Source organism: Pagrus pagrus (assembly GCF_965226575.1).
Source record: "Pagrus pagrus genome assembly, chromosome: 5".
Taxonomy (NCBI): Eukaryota; Metazoa; Chordata; class Actinopteri; order Spariformes; family Sparidae; genus Pagrus; species Pagrus pagrus.
In genome coordinates this window covers 22,106,289-22,119,900 of record NC_140189.1, presented here as the reverse complement: position 1 = coordinate 22,119,900, position 13,612 = coordinate 22,106,289, and the positions used below count along the sequence as shown (strand labels likewise).

Here is a 13,612-nt window from a genome sequence, read left to right as displayed (position 1 = left end):
AGGTCCAAACCCTCTCAGTCTCACTCCCAGCTGTCACTCCGCAGCCTCCCACGTGGTCAGCAGGGCGGGCGCATCTCAACGAGTTGAATGTGCAACTTTTAGGGAGGCAAACAATTGGACCCATTGGTAGTTGCAATTGCACATCCATGTCGGATACTCCCCAACAGGAAACAACGACCTGCAAGTGAAGTCAGTAGGCGCCTCTTCCTCGGTTGGCATCAGAGCTCTCTCATCTGTGCCTGGTGTGAACCCGGTGCGCACTGCCTCTTGTTCCAAGACTCATCTAAGGCAGCGCTTTGAACCCCGAGCCTTGTGTACAGGAGTTTGTGTTGTCTTGTTGTTACTTAGTCCACAGAGTGTGATCACAGTTTGGGTTTCAGAACCACACCAACAAAACAAGTGATTTTCTTTTCATCAAGAGGACCTTGAAGCAGGATTTCAGCATGGATACAGCCAGCGACTGTATCGGGGAAAGTAAGCCGGTGTGCCAGTGTGCGCCCAAGTCCGCGGTCCAGCGGTGGCTTCCAGGACTTCCCATCGCTCTGTGCTTGCTGATGTCCCTGAGCTCCGTCGCCGTGTGTCTTCTGATGGGCTTCAGGACCTACGAGCTGGAGAGTCGACTGCAGATGGAGATGAACAAGGCGTCCATCTTCCAGCCGCCGCACAGGGCTTTTCTAAACGAGGATGGGACCCTAATCCCAGAGCTGAGCACCCCGATAGAAAGGCTCGTGGAAGAGGTACATGACGTTTAATTAAAACTGATACATATATTGTGTTTGTGAACCTCTGACAGGCTGCTCACATGTGCGTAAAGCGTGCGTAATAACAGGGAACACATGCTTTACAAACACACAAACCTTGGCACTTTTTGGCAATTGCACCCTAATTATTCCCCCTCAAAATCAGCCCCTTTTAATGCATGACCTTAGGGATCCAGCATGCATGCAGCTGGCCAATTAGTTAGCAGTTAAAGCTCTTTATGGGGTGACATAACCACTGATGATAGACACAACCTATAATTTATTCTCATGGAAAAGACATTGAGGAGAGTCCTTTCATTCTGGAGCTGCATGTAATGGTAGAAAGATTATGATCTCATTATTGTTAGTGGAAGTCATTGAGATCGTTTTGATTTTATTCCATTCTCTGAATTTTTGCATGATGATTTTTTATTATTTTTTTTCTTACATTTGATTTTCCTCTGTGTGTCTGCAGAAAGTGGTGGGGCTGGTGCCGAAATTGCGGACAACTAGAGATGTTGGCCAAGAGTGTTCCTGTCCTCCAGGTATCTGTCCCTGTTCCTTGTAGCATTAGTACCACTTACCAAAGCATACAAACAAGACACTAAAAACCAGCGCTACCCTATCGGGTCAAAGTCACAGTCTAGGCATGACTGACTGGCTTGGGAAACCTTATAGTCTGTCTGCATTTGATGCTTTTGGCAGCTCTCCTCAACTTTAAGGCTGTATGTGTTCATGTGTGTCTTTTTCTGTGTGGAGGATTACGGCCCCTAAGCCCTGTGTAGGGCCCATACTGTGACAGCAGGGCTCAGCACTCAGCAGATCAGCGGGGTTGTGGATGTCCAGCCCGAGCCCCGATGCCTCGTGTCAGTGGGGGATGCTCACTTTAATAGATGGAGCAGCCTGTGTGCCAAGATCGGCCCCTGTTTGGCTTGTGGTGTTCATTTCAGGGCTCGTGATAGTTCCACGGGTGGAGAACAGTGTGTGATCCACATCACGTTACACACCGAGACCCCCGTTATGCCTGTGAATTAAAGAAAGATGGTGATGCTTTTATGATGGCTGATGTGATGTGTCGTCACATATCGATGAAGCGTGAACATCGTGACCTCAGCTGTGTGTTTAATACTTTACATGAGCTCCGTTTCCTCACCTGCAGAAAGGAACGTTGGGCTTTATTGTTAGAGAAATTGTCTGGCTTGGAGCAACAGGATGTGTGTATTTTATTGAAGCAGACATTCATGACATTCCAGTTTTTCAAATTATAGCAACTCACGTTGACTCTTACCGCTGAGAGAGTGCTCCGCTCACACACATGTTTTCCTCTCTTACAGTTTTGTATCAAGACGTTACGGCAGAGGCCGAGTTTTTAAGATTTACACTTGGGGAATTTCGTTTCCCAGCTCTTCTTTTCTCTCTCTTTCTCCGTTTCTCGGGGTGTGAAAAGCCCTGCAACAACAAGAACAGGTGAAAGCGTTCACAAGTGGAATTTCTGGCTCTCTTTCAACACATTCTGTTTTGCAGTCTGAAGTCTGCTGTGCCAAGATAGCTCGCTGGCTCAGACGGGCTGGTCAGCAAAGTGGGTGCTAGTATTTGTTGGTTGCAATGGAGTCAGCAGAGCCACCGATACCGTTAATGCAAGTTGTAGTTCTTTGCTGTAGTGCCACTTTGCATTTCTAGTATGACAGTAGAGATGTAATCATTGGTGCATGTACCTCGCCAAAGAAGTTAGGACAATCCAGCAGTGCCCTAGCTGGGTACTTAAGGGAGACATGTGATGCTAATTTTCAGGTTCATACATTTATTTTGGGTTACTGCTGGAGTAAGCTTAAATGATTTAATGCTGAAAAACTCATCAGTTTTCTTGTACTGTCCAGTGCTGCATCTCTGTCTTCCCCTTCACTCTGTTTTAGCTCCTGCCTCTTTAAGCCCCCCCCCCCCCCTCCTGCAGTCTGCTCTGATTGGTCAGCTCACACGTGCCTGAGCCAGCACCGCTCACCGTGTCTTCGATCAGCTGTGTCTGGCTTTCAGCCTCCAGTTGACTTCACTTCTACCTGGTAAATAGGCACAAATTATGCAAATGTGTGACATAGTGATGTCAAGAAGTCATGGAATTGAAGGCGGGAGTGCTGATGAGGCGTTTCAGGAGCAGTGCTTTCTGTGGGAGAAAGGAGCTTCTGTTGGTGCTGACTTTGGGCTTTTTAACTCTCAAGACCTTTTTACATGCCCAAGAACCTGAATACAAATCTGACGGAAAAAAAGAAAAAGCATAATAGGTCTCCTTTAACGTAATGACTCCATTAGATCACATTATTGTATCAGATGTTGCATCCCATTTTCCTGTCAATTTCACTGATCTGCTGTGTAATCGAGGCGGTTTTGGCAGTGAAATACAATCCATCCACAACTATTCAGGAGTCTATTTAAAGGTCTCTTTTTCCAGTTTCTGGTCTTTAAATATAGTCTTTTGTTTTTACTGAAACAAAAGGCTATTTAGTTTATTGCAGCTTTGATGCAACCAAATGCCTGTGGACATTTCTTTCTTTGTGTCCCAACAAACAATTAGATTGCTCAATACAGACTTGTTAACATTTCTCCATAAAATGTGTTTATTTCTATGTTGGGGTTTCTCAGCTGATAAACTTGGATTGGAGAGTTTTTCCAGGTGTTTTGTGCTCAAGAAGCCACATGAGCTGGGCGCTATGAGGGGTCCGGGGTTATGTACGTGTTGTGCTGAGTCCTGTTTACAGTATGTGACTTATGTCAAATGTTTTTATGCACATTTATCTGAGCTGAGCATGTGAGCACCCCATCTGCGTCTGTGGTTCCCGTCTGTATCATGGTCCCATGTGGCTGCGTGTGTGGTGTGCGAGTCTGAGTTTCTGTCCCGGAGCCTTTGAGGGGCCGACGCAGGCACCTCTCTCAACACGACACTGTAAGAAGAGACCCTCCTCTCCCTTTAGCACCAGCTCTTCCCACCTGAAACTTGAATCTCTCACCACCAGGATCACAGGCCAAGGTATTTCTGCCTGTGTGTGAGAGAGACACGCTGCCACACAGCATGAGAGGCATTTGTGCCATTAAAGCTATGCCCTCCGCATCAGGGTGCTCACCTTTCAGCGTGCACGAAGACAGGGGCCCAACAGGGGGCAGCACTTCTGCAGCAGCACTGGAAATGATGATGTTGGAGTTGTCAGTGACACTTGTGGCTGACTGACTTCCTTCTCATGAAAATTGGAGTTTTTAAAGGCAAGGCCCTCTGGTTCAGTCGCCACCAGAGTAGCAGAGATAATCCTATAAATAGTATTTAACCCCGGCTTTGCCTCGGGGGACATTTGTCTCTCGTATCGCAGCATTATGACACTTTTATGCTCACAGATACGACACGGCCAGCAGTCGTTAAGGCTTAGGCAAACTATGTCACAGAGTCCAACTCTTCTTACAAGCTTCAGGTGTTTGCAATTAACACCCGCCTGTTCCCTTTAACACAAACACACACACACACACACACAACGTACGCTCTCACGCACAAACATACAAATTCACTGCTTAAACACAACACCTTTGGCTCGGCTAATCAGAACCATGTGAGGGCTATATGTGTCCTGCGTAGGGGGAGTGTATTGTCATCTCTGCAATTTGCATTTAAAGGCAGTTTAACACGTCTGATGCCGGCTGGGGGGCACGCAGTCTGCCCACACTTGGACACAGGCCCAAAATTAAATGTCAGCCAGAGACGGCCGTTAATATTACTGAGTCACCAGCCACCGCAGACGGTGGAGCAGGAGCATTGCTCACAGTGCAGTCATCACACGTCCATTTAAAATGACAGCTTTAGAGGGATTTACATGTTTTTAACAAATTAGAGGCTCACACAGTCATTTCAGAAAATCATAACACATTAAAAAACATGATGGGAGATCTGCATTTATGGCCATAAATTTACCTCCTGGGAAAAAACAAACAGACTTTGGACTTTGTAGTTTTGGGGAAGTAATTTTAATCAGAGGAGAAAAATGTTAATTCATTTAATAACTGAATAAACTGAATTAACCAACTGTCTTTAAAGGACAACACAAATTCAGGCTGTTTTGCATTACAGTTTGCATTGTTTCTAGCTTCAAACAGTGTTCTGGGGACCTTATTTTCCTCTGAGAACAAAGTGTTTGTTTAGTTATGGAAATTGATATGATGAGTTTATATTATCGCCTTATTATTATTGTAAATATACAAATTCAGAGTTTGAATTTCTTTACAAAAACTACGTAGTGTACCTTTAATTTCCTACCAGACATTTGTGAAATGCTGCTTTGACAGAAATGTCTTTCTCTTATCTGTCTTAAAATGAAATCTTGATACTATAACAAACCTGATTAGTCAAATTATGGATTAGCTGATTGTCAGAAAACGACTGAGAAAATGATGGGCAGATTGACAGTGAAACAGTGACACTGTTTCATGTCCTCTCGTGTGCGTTTGTATCTTAAATCAAAGTCAGGACTGAGCTCCTTCAGTCGGTGAAGGGCATCCGAGTCTTTGGTGTTAGTGTATATGAGGGCAAGAGGTCGGGCCCCCGGCTGTGTGGTCGGATCAATTTCCATCAGATAAGAGCTCATTAACACACTGAACGGGAACACAGGCCCCCCACGTATGTGTGTTTGTGTGTCTATGCATAATTGACAGAGCATGCTCACAGCGGGACTCCGTGACATATTTTACCAACAAAAAATGTATTTGTTGATGTGCATTCGTCGCGGCTTCGTGTACAGCTATTTGTATTTATTGTGTCTACATATTGCTACATGTGTGGTGGGTTACTACTACTGCACTTGCCTGCAGCAGTGTAACGTCCAATAGGCTGAGAAATACAGTATAATATCTCATTTGAAACCCGTCAGCTGTCTGCTGGTGTTAACCGGCCTGTCTGGGGATCAACCTCTCACCCAGGAGGCAGAGGGGAGGCTGCACGCTCTCTCTCCCCGACCCAGCTTCCTGCTCTCCCCACCCGGAGGAGGAGACGGGGGGGAAAGCCTGGCTTTAGGGAGACGGAGACCCACGATGGAGCCAACAAGCCTCCTGGGCTGCATTTTGTTTTTAAAGCCGTAATAAATCAGACAGGAAGCTTGCAGCTACCTATACAATCACATCGCCACAGGAAGAATACCTTATATGATCCATTAATGACCATTTTAAAATAATAAACGCAGGAAATTTGTTTTCATAAGTGGTCTTGTTTAAGATTTGTTCCGCCATAGCTTTGGGCTGCAGGCAGCTTTTTTTTTTTTTCAGTTTTTGTTAAGTATTTATATGCTGGAGAGCCGCACATAGCTGTAGTGTGTGAACGTGTGTGAGTCTCTGCTTCCTTAAACTCGGCGTGTGTGCGCGTTTGTGTGTCTGTTCTTGCTCCATGTGTTTTGTGCACGTGTGTTTGTTTTGATGTCTGCAGGGATATGCTTTAGTGACTGACTGCATTGCTTTACATTCACGGCGTATGAAGCCAGTTACGAAGATGGTATCCCGTGGAAGAAAATCCAGGTGCCTACTTACTTTATGCTGCAGGGGAAATGGGATTTCATATCAAATATACAATTTTTAAAGTGCAAAATACGTTCTATCCTGCTGCTGCACACAGTCAAGTCTCCGCGCACGCTCACGAACACACACATATTCCCCGGAGTTGGTCTGTTGGTCATTTTCTGCTGTGTAAATCTGTTTCTGCTCCACACGAAGATGTAGTCGAGAGTAAATCCTCCGACACTCCTTACGTGAACCCTTTTATTTGACGTTAGTTCCTCTTAAATTGGGATTTAGGTATTTAAAGGAAAATGCAGCTTGGGAAATGTCAATGATTACTTTTTATTGGTGGTTATTACCTCTATTGAATGTTCCCTTCATCCCTCTTCCCTGCCTTGTATTTAGCACTACATCACAGACGACAGCTACCATCGTCGTTTGGCAAGCGGCTCTGACGCACAGCTGTGCGAGCCTCACGTCCTCAGGTTGCTTTCATCCTTCAGTCCATGTGTCTGTTATTCCCTCCGGTCACTGTAAGAGTCAAATAAAAATGAGTGACTCCGCCTGATGTCTTGTTCTCGTTTGGAGGATGATCTTGGAAGGCCTCGAGTGTGCTCAGTTTATTTGTAGAAGGGACGGGGAATGCTGCCTCTTGGATAGTTGGAAATATTTAGTTTGGAGATGGTCGAGTCTGTGTTGTTGAAGTCAAAAGCTGCACGGGAAAAAAAGAAGATTAAGATTTAGAATTTGACTTGTGTTGTATGGATGGGATTATCTAGTAATCAAAGTCTGATCTAGTTTATAGTCGAAAATGAAAAACATTTCTGAGGGGTTTGGAGTTGTTGTGAGTTGCTGCTACCTTAACATTGTAATCTCCGACTGAACCGTCTGCAACGTCAGGTTGCAATATGGGTAATGTAGGCTTCAGGTTTTCACGAGGAAGGAAGGATGCGTTAAATAAAAAACGGGTTCTGCTGCATTAACTTGATATTTAAACTGTCGGTCTCAAGTCTGAAAATGTTACAGAAGTGCTGATGCTCAGTGCTTGTGCTTAGAAATCCCCTTAGAGTACTAAAAAACGTCGAAGCTAGTTACGACTTGTTTGCGCTGTAGCACTGTACATCAAAAGTCGTGTATTATACAATCCTGAGTGTGTCAGATATATCAACTTTATGCCTACTCCTGGCAGTTAGTGGGTGTTGATATTCCGTAACAACTAATCTCTATCAGAAGTGGTTTGTGGGAGGTATTTATTTATTTATTTATACATTTGCATGTGCGCTAGTAGCTCGTCCTTACCGTGAGCACACGCACATGCACTCACACACCCTACACACCTACATGCAAACCACATCCAGAGCCCTCCCCTCTCTGTCTCTCATCAGTCTTCTTATTAAAGTTAGCTTTGTGAAACCACAGTGTTTAACAGCAGGGCCGACATTCTTCCTTTTGAAAAATAAACAGCTGGACACGGGCCGGCCAGTTGGCAGCCCACGAAGGCCCTCAAGGACCTCGGGAACACATCGAGGAGCAAAGGGCAGGGTGCCAGGCAGCGAAGCCAGGGAGCGTTCAGAACAGCCAAGAGGAGCTCTCTGAACAGACAGACTCGTCCTGTCGTCACAACACTGATTCACAGGAAACATTGCTGGATGCAATTATCTTTTGACATAATATCATGCTAGCAGTGGGATCGTTAAACGCGGGAGATCATGTTGTGTGGGTGAAGGAGGAAAACATGGATTGCGACTTGTGTAAATAATTCTGCATCCGTGTGATTGTGTTCAAACTTCAGGTTGTGGGTCGACACCTCTTGGCGAGCAGCGGATGCGTTGACTTCCAAAAAGAGCCCGCGGTTGAACAAAAAGCTATTTAGGGCCTGTTTATATTCATGTTGTCTTTTTCCAGGAGTCTTCTCATTGCTCTCGTAGAAGGATAAAAAGACGAGACAGTTTCTCACACACACCTCCAACATAAACATGGGCCAGATGAGTGTGTCTTGTTACCACAGGTGGACTGAAATGTGACACTCGACATTGTTTTAAGCATTAAGCAGCAGTTTTATGTCACTAGCTGTTGTTTTTTTTAGCACCTTCACGACAATGTTGGATTTGATTAAATGTAACATTGTAATATTTATGATTCAGTCCAAAATTAGATATCAATCATTTCAAAAATACATGGCATCAAAGTAAAAGTCGATTTAGAAGAACATCTGATTCACGGCTTTTCAGACACTGATGCTTTGTCTCATGCACATGCTTTTAAAAACCAGTTGTTTTCATCAGACCATTGTGCGTCATAAGTACCAAGTGGTGTGTTAAACCGCAGGGACATCATTCCTTCTGCCTTGGAGTGATTTAAGAGCATCGCTGCAGAATCATTCATGGTGTTTCTGCAGCGAGAGAATTTGTTAACTTAGCAGATGGTGGTCTTCGAAATGTTGGATATTATTTTATCGTATTTTATGCATGTATTTCTCGTTCAGAAAGAGGCGGCAGGCGGCAGAAGCAGGAAAAGGGAACCTGTTTAAAGGATGAGTTCACCCAAAACTGAAAATGTTGTCGTCATCAACATGCAATATGTCACATTCAGAAGGGACACAAAATGGATGAACACAATATGAACACTGCCACATCCTTGCAGAAGTAATGAGAAATTAGGAAAATAAATTAAGCACATGAGTAGCACCAAGTAAATGAATGATGGAAAGTTGAATTGAAAGTTAAAGGGAACACTCACCAAATATGAGTAATCTGGTACTGGAGGTGTTTTGTTTGATAAGCTAAGTTTGGCTAATTTGATTCTTAAAAACAACCCCTGTTCAACTTATTTTAGTCACTTAAAAAGCTCTAAAATAAAGCGTGATAAGGCCACAATGGATTTCCTGAATATCTCACGTTATCAGCCAGTATCAACACATTTAAAGAAAACTTTCGCAGGGATATTTTCAGCAGCGGTCTGGTTCTAGATAGTCTGCTCGAGAGCAAGTAGGAGTAGATGGAGCTTAGCGAGCAGCGCTGAGCAGACGCGGTGCCAAATGTGGAAACTATTATGATGTTTTCTTTAATTATCACAAGTGGCAGGTGACAAGGTGAATAGGCTTTTAATGGGGGAGCAGAAAAAACTCTTTAACACCACCGTGTGGCCTCTGGCTGGCTGACAGCACTGCGAGGTCACACGATCCCTCTCTGTGCTGCAGCGTGTGCTTGAACCTGTTCAGGTATTTGTGTGAATTTATCTAAGGCTGACGAAGAAGTCTTCCAGAGTGTGTTTAGGAAGGAGAAGTAATCTCTCGAACGCTCCAGCAAACATGTAAAGTATACACACAGGCTTTAATTGCAATCCCGTCGTCTGTAAAGATGTCCAGCAATAAGTTTCCAGTATCAGTCCTTTCCTTGGTATTTTACAGCCCAGTTAATCCATCAGGAATGTAGCGAGGCTGAATCCAGCTGCAGGACGGGACTCACGCGAACACACCTGGATTTATTGGATAGATAGCATCTCTGGACGTGAACCCAGACAAACAGGGAAGCAGACTCCGAGCAGAGGTTATCGTCTGTCCCTCCCAGACGCAGAGTGGAATGAGCAATCGTGGTATCTTTCCTCGGGAGCCACGGAGGGAAGGGTGGAGGTGTCGGAGGTGTGAAGCAGGGCATCGCTGATCCAGATGGTCTCACTGCGTCGAACATGCTCCTGCTCAGTGTAAAAGCCCCCCGACAGGCTCGTCACTCTACCAGCACCTCTTTAATGAGAGCTGGGCTCGTAAAACTGCGCCTGAAGCCTTTGAACGAGCCCCTCAGCATCACTGGTCCATGTTATTCTGTCATAACAGGGAGGCGAGGGGCATTTCGGAGTTGAGCGCAGGACAGCTCTCAACAACTTAACACCACGGCTCGGGGAGGGGTGTATTTACATGTCTCGGGCCTGCTTTCTCTCTCGGTTTGACCTCTGCGAATGTGTCTTTTTGTCCCTTATTTTTTGTGATACACTTCTCTCCCTTTGTTTCTCCATCCTTGTCTGTATTTATGATTTGAGGAGTGTATATTTAACTCTGGGATCTGGATGGCCCGAGGCTGCCGTACCTCCACAGTGGGTCAGTCTGCTCGCTGTGTGTATACGTTAACCCAAAGTTCAGCCAGGAGTCAGGCGGGGGGACGGAGATGGTTATCACACATACTGTAAACAGACAATGAGGAGATGCAGAGGGACGTTCTCAGGGTAAGTGGGCGCTCCTTCAGGTACGTCCATCCGACAAGCTGATTTCCTGGTTTTACAGCCGTCAGCGAAGGCAACAGATTGCCTGGCAGCTCTGTTTTGCTGAGACAGAACATCTAGTGAACCACAGGCCTCATAAGTTACAACCGTGCTGTGGAATGAGAAATCTGAAAGAACAACCCAATAATCATATGTTTGCGTTTTTAATAAAAGAAACTATGAATCATCAGGGAGATTGGTCAAATTTGTGGGAGTCAAAACAAGGCAGAGACACAATCAAGTTGAAGAAACCTCAAATGGCAAGAGCTAACCAACCGAGATGTGCCGTCGTTCTGCTCCCATGTTTACAACCGTGTGTTACACATCCAGGGCTTAACATCGAACCGCAGTGACTGCAGTTAAAGTATCAGCTTCATTGTGTGTGAAACAGGCTGCCAAAGCCGTTAATGGGTCGTTTCACTCTCTCGCGGCTTTTCTGACCCTGATTTGAGGATTTTGCATGCAGGTCGTTTCCGAGCAGCGCGGATATCCGAACCCCGTCTAACTGGATCGGAACACCGGCCAAGCGTGGGCAGAAATGTGTAAATTCATATCTTTACGTGCGCCAGCGAGATTTTGTGGCCGATTGCTGCTGCGTCCTCGTGATAATGCGTGTCGAATAAGTGTTAATGAGCGCGCAGCGGCGGACACACACCGTTAAATTGAAGCGCTCGGTTTCTGTCAGGAACGCTGTCGCTGCCGCCGCCGCCGCCGCTCGCCATCTAACTGCCTCGGCCAGATGGAAGCACAGATGGGGTTGGGAGGAGGAAACGGAGAAGTATACCGAAATTTAGTGCACATGTTGAAACCTTTTTTTTTTTTTTTTTTTATCGGGGGTTCCATCTGTTTTTTACATACTGAGCAAACTTTTGTGTGCGTCTGCATTCTTGTTGCAGAATGTGTGTGTGGGCCTGCGGTGTTAGCTCACCTCGCTCGCATGTGTGCCGTAACTCTCGTGCGTGTGCGCTCTTACCATCCAGCAGGCCATCTCCATTGCCAGCCTCTGTAGGGACGTCTTATCTGCATATTTACTCTTCCACTCAAGAATCACAATACAATGAGTCCTGGGTGTATTTTAGGAGCCAGGAGAGTATATCACAGATGTCCAGTCAGCTCTCGTTACACATGGAATATCGGGGTTGAACATGTGGACAAGCTATCAGGTCCGCCATCTCTCATTCCCCCCATTCTCTCGTTTTCTGTTTTTTTTTTTTTGTTTCCCCTACTTTCCTTTCCTACTTCTCCTCATACATCTGTTTTTTCTGCACAACCGGCACACAAATGCAGTTACTTTGCGCACATTAAGGGCTCAGATGGATTGGATCCCGCTGAAGCATCGGATGCGCGTAGATTGTTTGCGCTTAAGCACGCTTGTTTGTGCGTTTCCTGTGTCTGCTAATTAACACAGTTCAGGAGCTGCAGCCGTGACACGCATCGAGAAGTAGAAGAAGAAGGGCGGCTGTGGTTTAACAAGACAGCAGGGAAAACAAATGCTTATACACACACACAAACACACACACACACACCTAAAGCCAGACACATTTAGATGCATTCGCACGTTTTTATGCTGCTGTCACTGTTTTACTCGCTGTTAATACTTCTTAAATCCAGGCATCACAGAGCCACTCTTGGAAGCGAGCAGGCCCTTTTTTGGTCTTGTTTATTTACTTGGAGTGTTTTCTCACGTCCATGTGGTTCTGATTGTGTGATCTGGAACAAGGACAAAGATGGGGGTGAGAAGAGAGAGTAGGGAGAGCGAGACAGACTGCCAGAGAGACGGATGCGTACGGCGCGATTCTGATGAATGGAAATGCAAGATTTAAAGATATATGTGAAGCGAACATGTGGGATCTAATAATATAATTCACTCACTGTCTTTCTGTCTTTTTAAATTGCTCTGTGTCGTGTCTCAATATGCGATCATTGCAACACAATCTTGGCATGCGGGGCTGCCTTCTCCGCCTCGAGCCCCATATGATTCCTTTTACGCTCTAAACAAAGAGTTTGGCTGTTTAAAGGAGGGATTAAACCAAAAAAGTATGTATACACAGCCATAACTGCCCAAATTGGCCCTTAAATGGGGAACTCATTTATAACACACAACGGGCCAATAAGGAGACCTGACCCAAATCAAGCCGCTCATCATAAAACATGTTGTTGAGAGTAACAGCCAAACCACCCGTGCAAAGCACTCCTCTAATGCAGTTTTAATTGGCAGAATTGGCTCGAATTTAAAAAAGCGACGCGATCGGCTCACAGGCGGGAGAGAAATACTGCTGATCAAAATTAGTGAGCATTTTATTTCTCGTCGAGATGGGAGGTCGGATTTCTGGCATGTGGATTAACTTTATTCCGTATCTGTCTGTTTACTGGAGCATATGGATGTGTGATGGTTTGAGTGTTTTAATGCAAGGCACTGAGAGATCCAAGTCCAACCATTGAAACTGATCGACTTGTAGTGCTTTACATTTACTTAACGTACACTGTTAGTTTTGCGTCACCTGGCTGCTGCTCTGCACGTCATTAGAAGGGCGACAACTAACAATTATTTTCTGTGAGCTTTTTGGTCTATAAAATGTCAGGAAATGGTGAAAAATGTCCATCAGTGTTTCCCAAAGCCCAGGATGACGTCCTCAAATGTCTTGTTTTACCAACATCCCAAAGATGTTCAGTTTATTGTCATAAATATTCACATTCAAGAAGCTGGAATCAGAAATTTTCAGACTTTTTTTTTAAACAATTACTCAAACTGATTAATCAATTCATTATAATGTCTGGTGAATGAATGAATGAATGACAGCCAATCGATTGCAGCTCTGATTATGATCAATCTTTGATGTCGTTATTGGAGCTTGACCAATACTTAATTTTTGGGGCCGATGCCAATACCGATATTAGGAAGTGAAAAATTGATTTTGATTTAATGGCTGATATACAAACAGCCATTAAATTTAAAGTTTTTTGTAATGATCCCCCAAAAGTGGTTATCAAACACTCGTGACAAAGATCAGATAAAGGAAATTTAACAGTTTAACAATCAAATGTATTAACTAAAATGTCATCTGTGTACTGAAACAGTAAACAAGCTGGGAATTTAATATTAT

General features: G+C 44.7%; 1 protein-coding gene across 1 annotated transcript in view; it reads left to right on the top strand.

The window, feature by feature from the left end:
• The first annotated feature begins 50 nt into the window (after window positions 1–50).
• col23a1a (collagen type XXIII alpha 1 chain a) overlaps window positions 51–13,612 on the top strand; it is a 126,775-nt gene continuing 113,213 nt past the window's right edge. Inside the window, exons 1-2 of the mRNA XM_084352587.1 lie at window positions 51–737; window positions 1,216–1,285. Coding sequence (XP_084208713.1) covers window positions 444–737; window positions 1,216–1,285 — 364 coding nt within the window. The 5' untranslated portion in view covers window positions 51–443. The remainder of the gene's footprint in view (window positions 738–1,215; window positions 1,286–13,612) is intronic.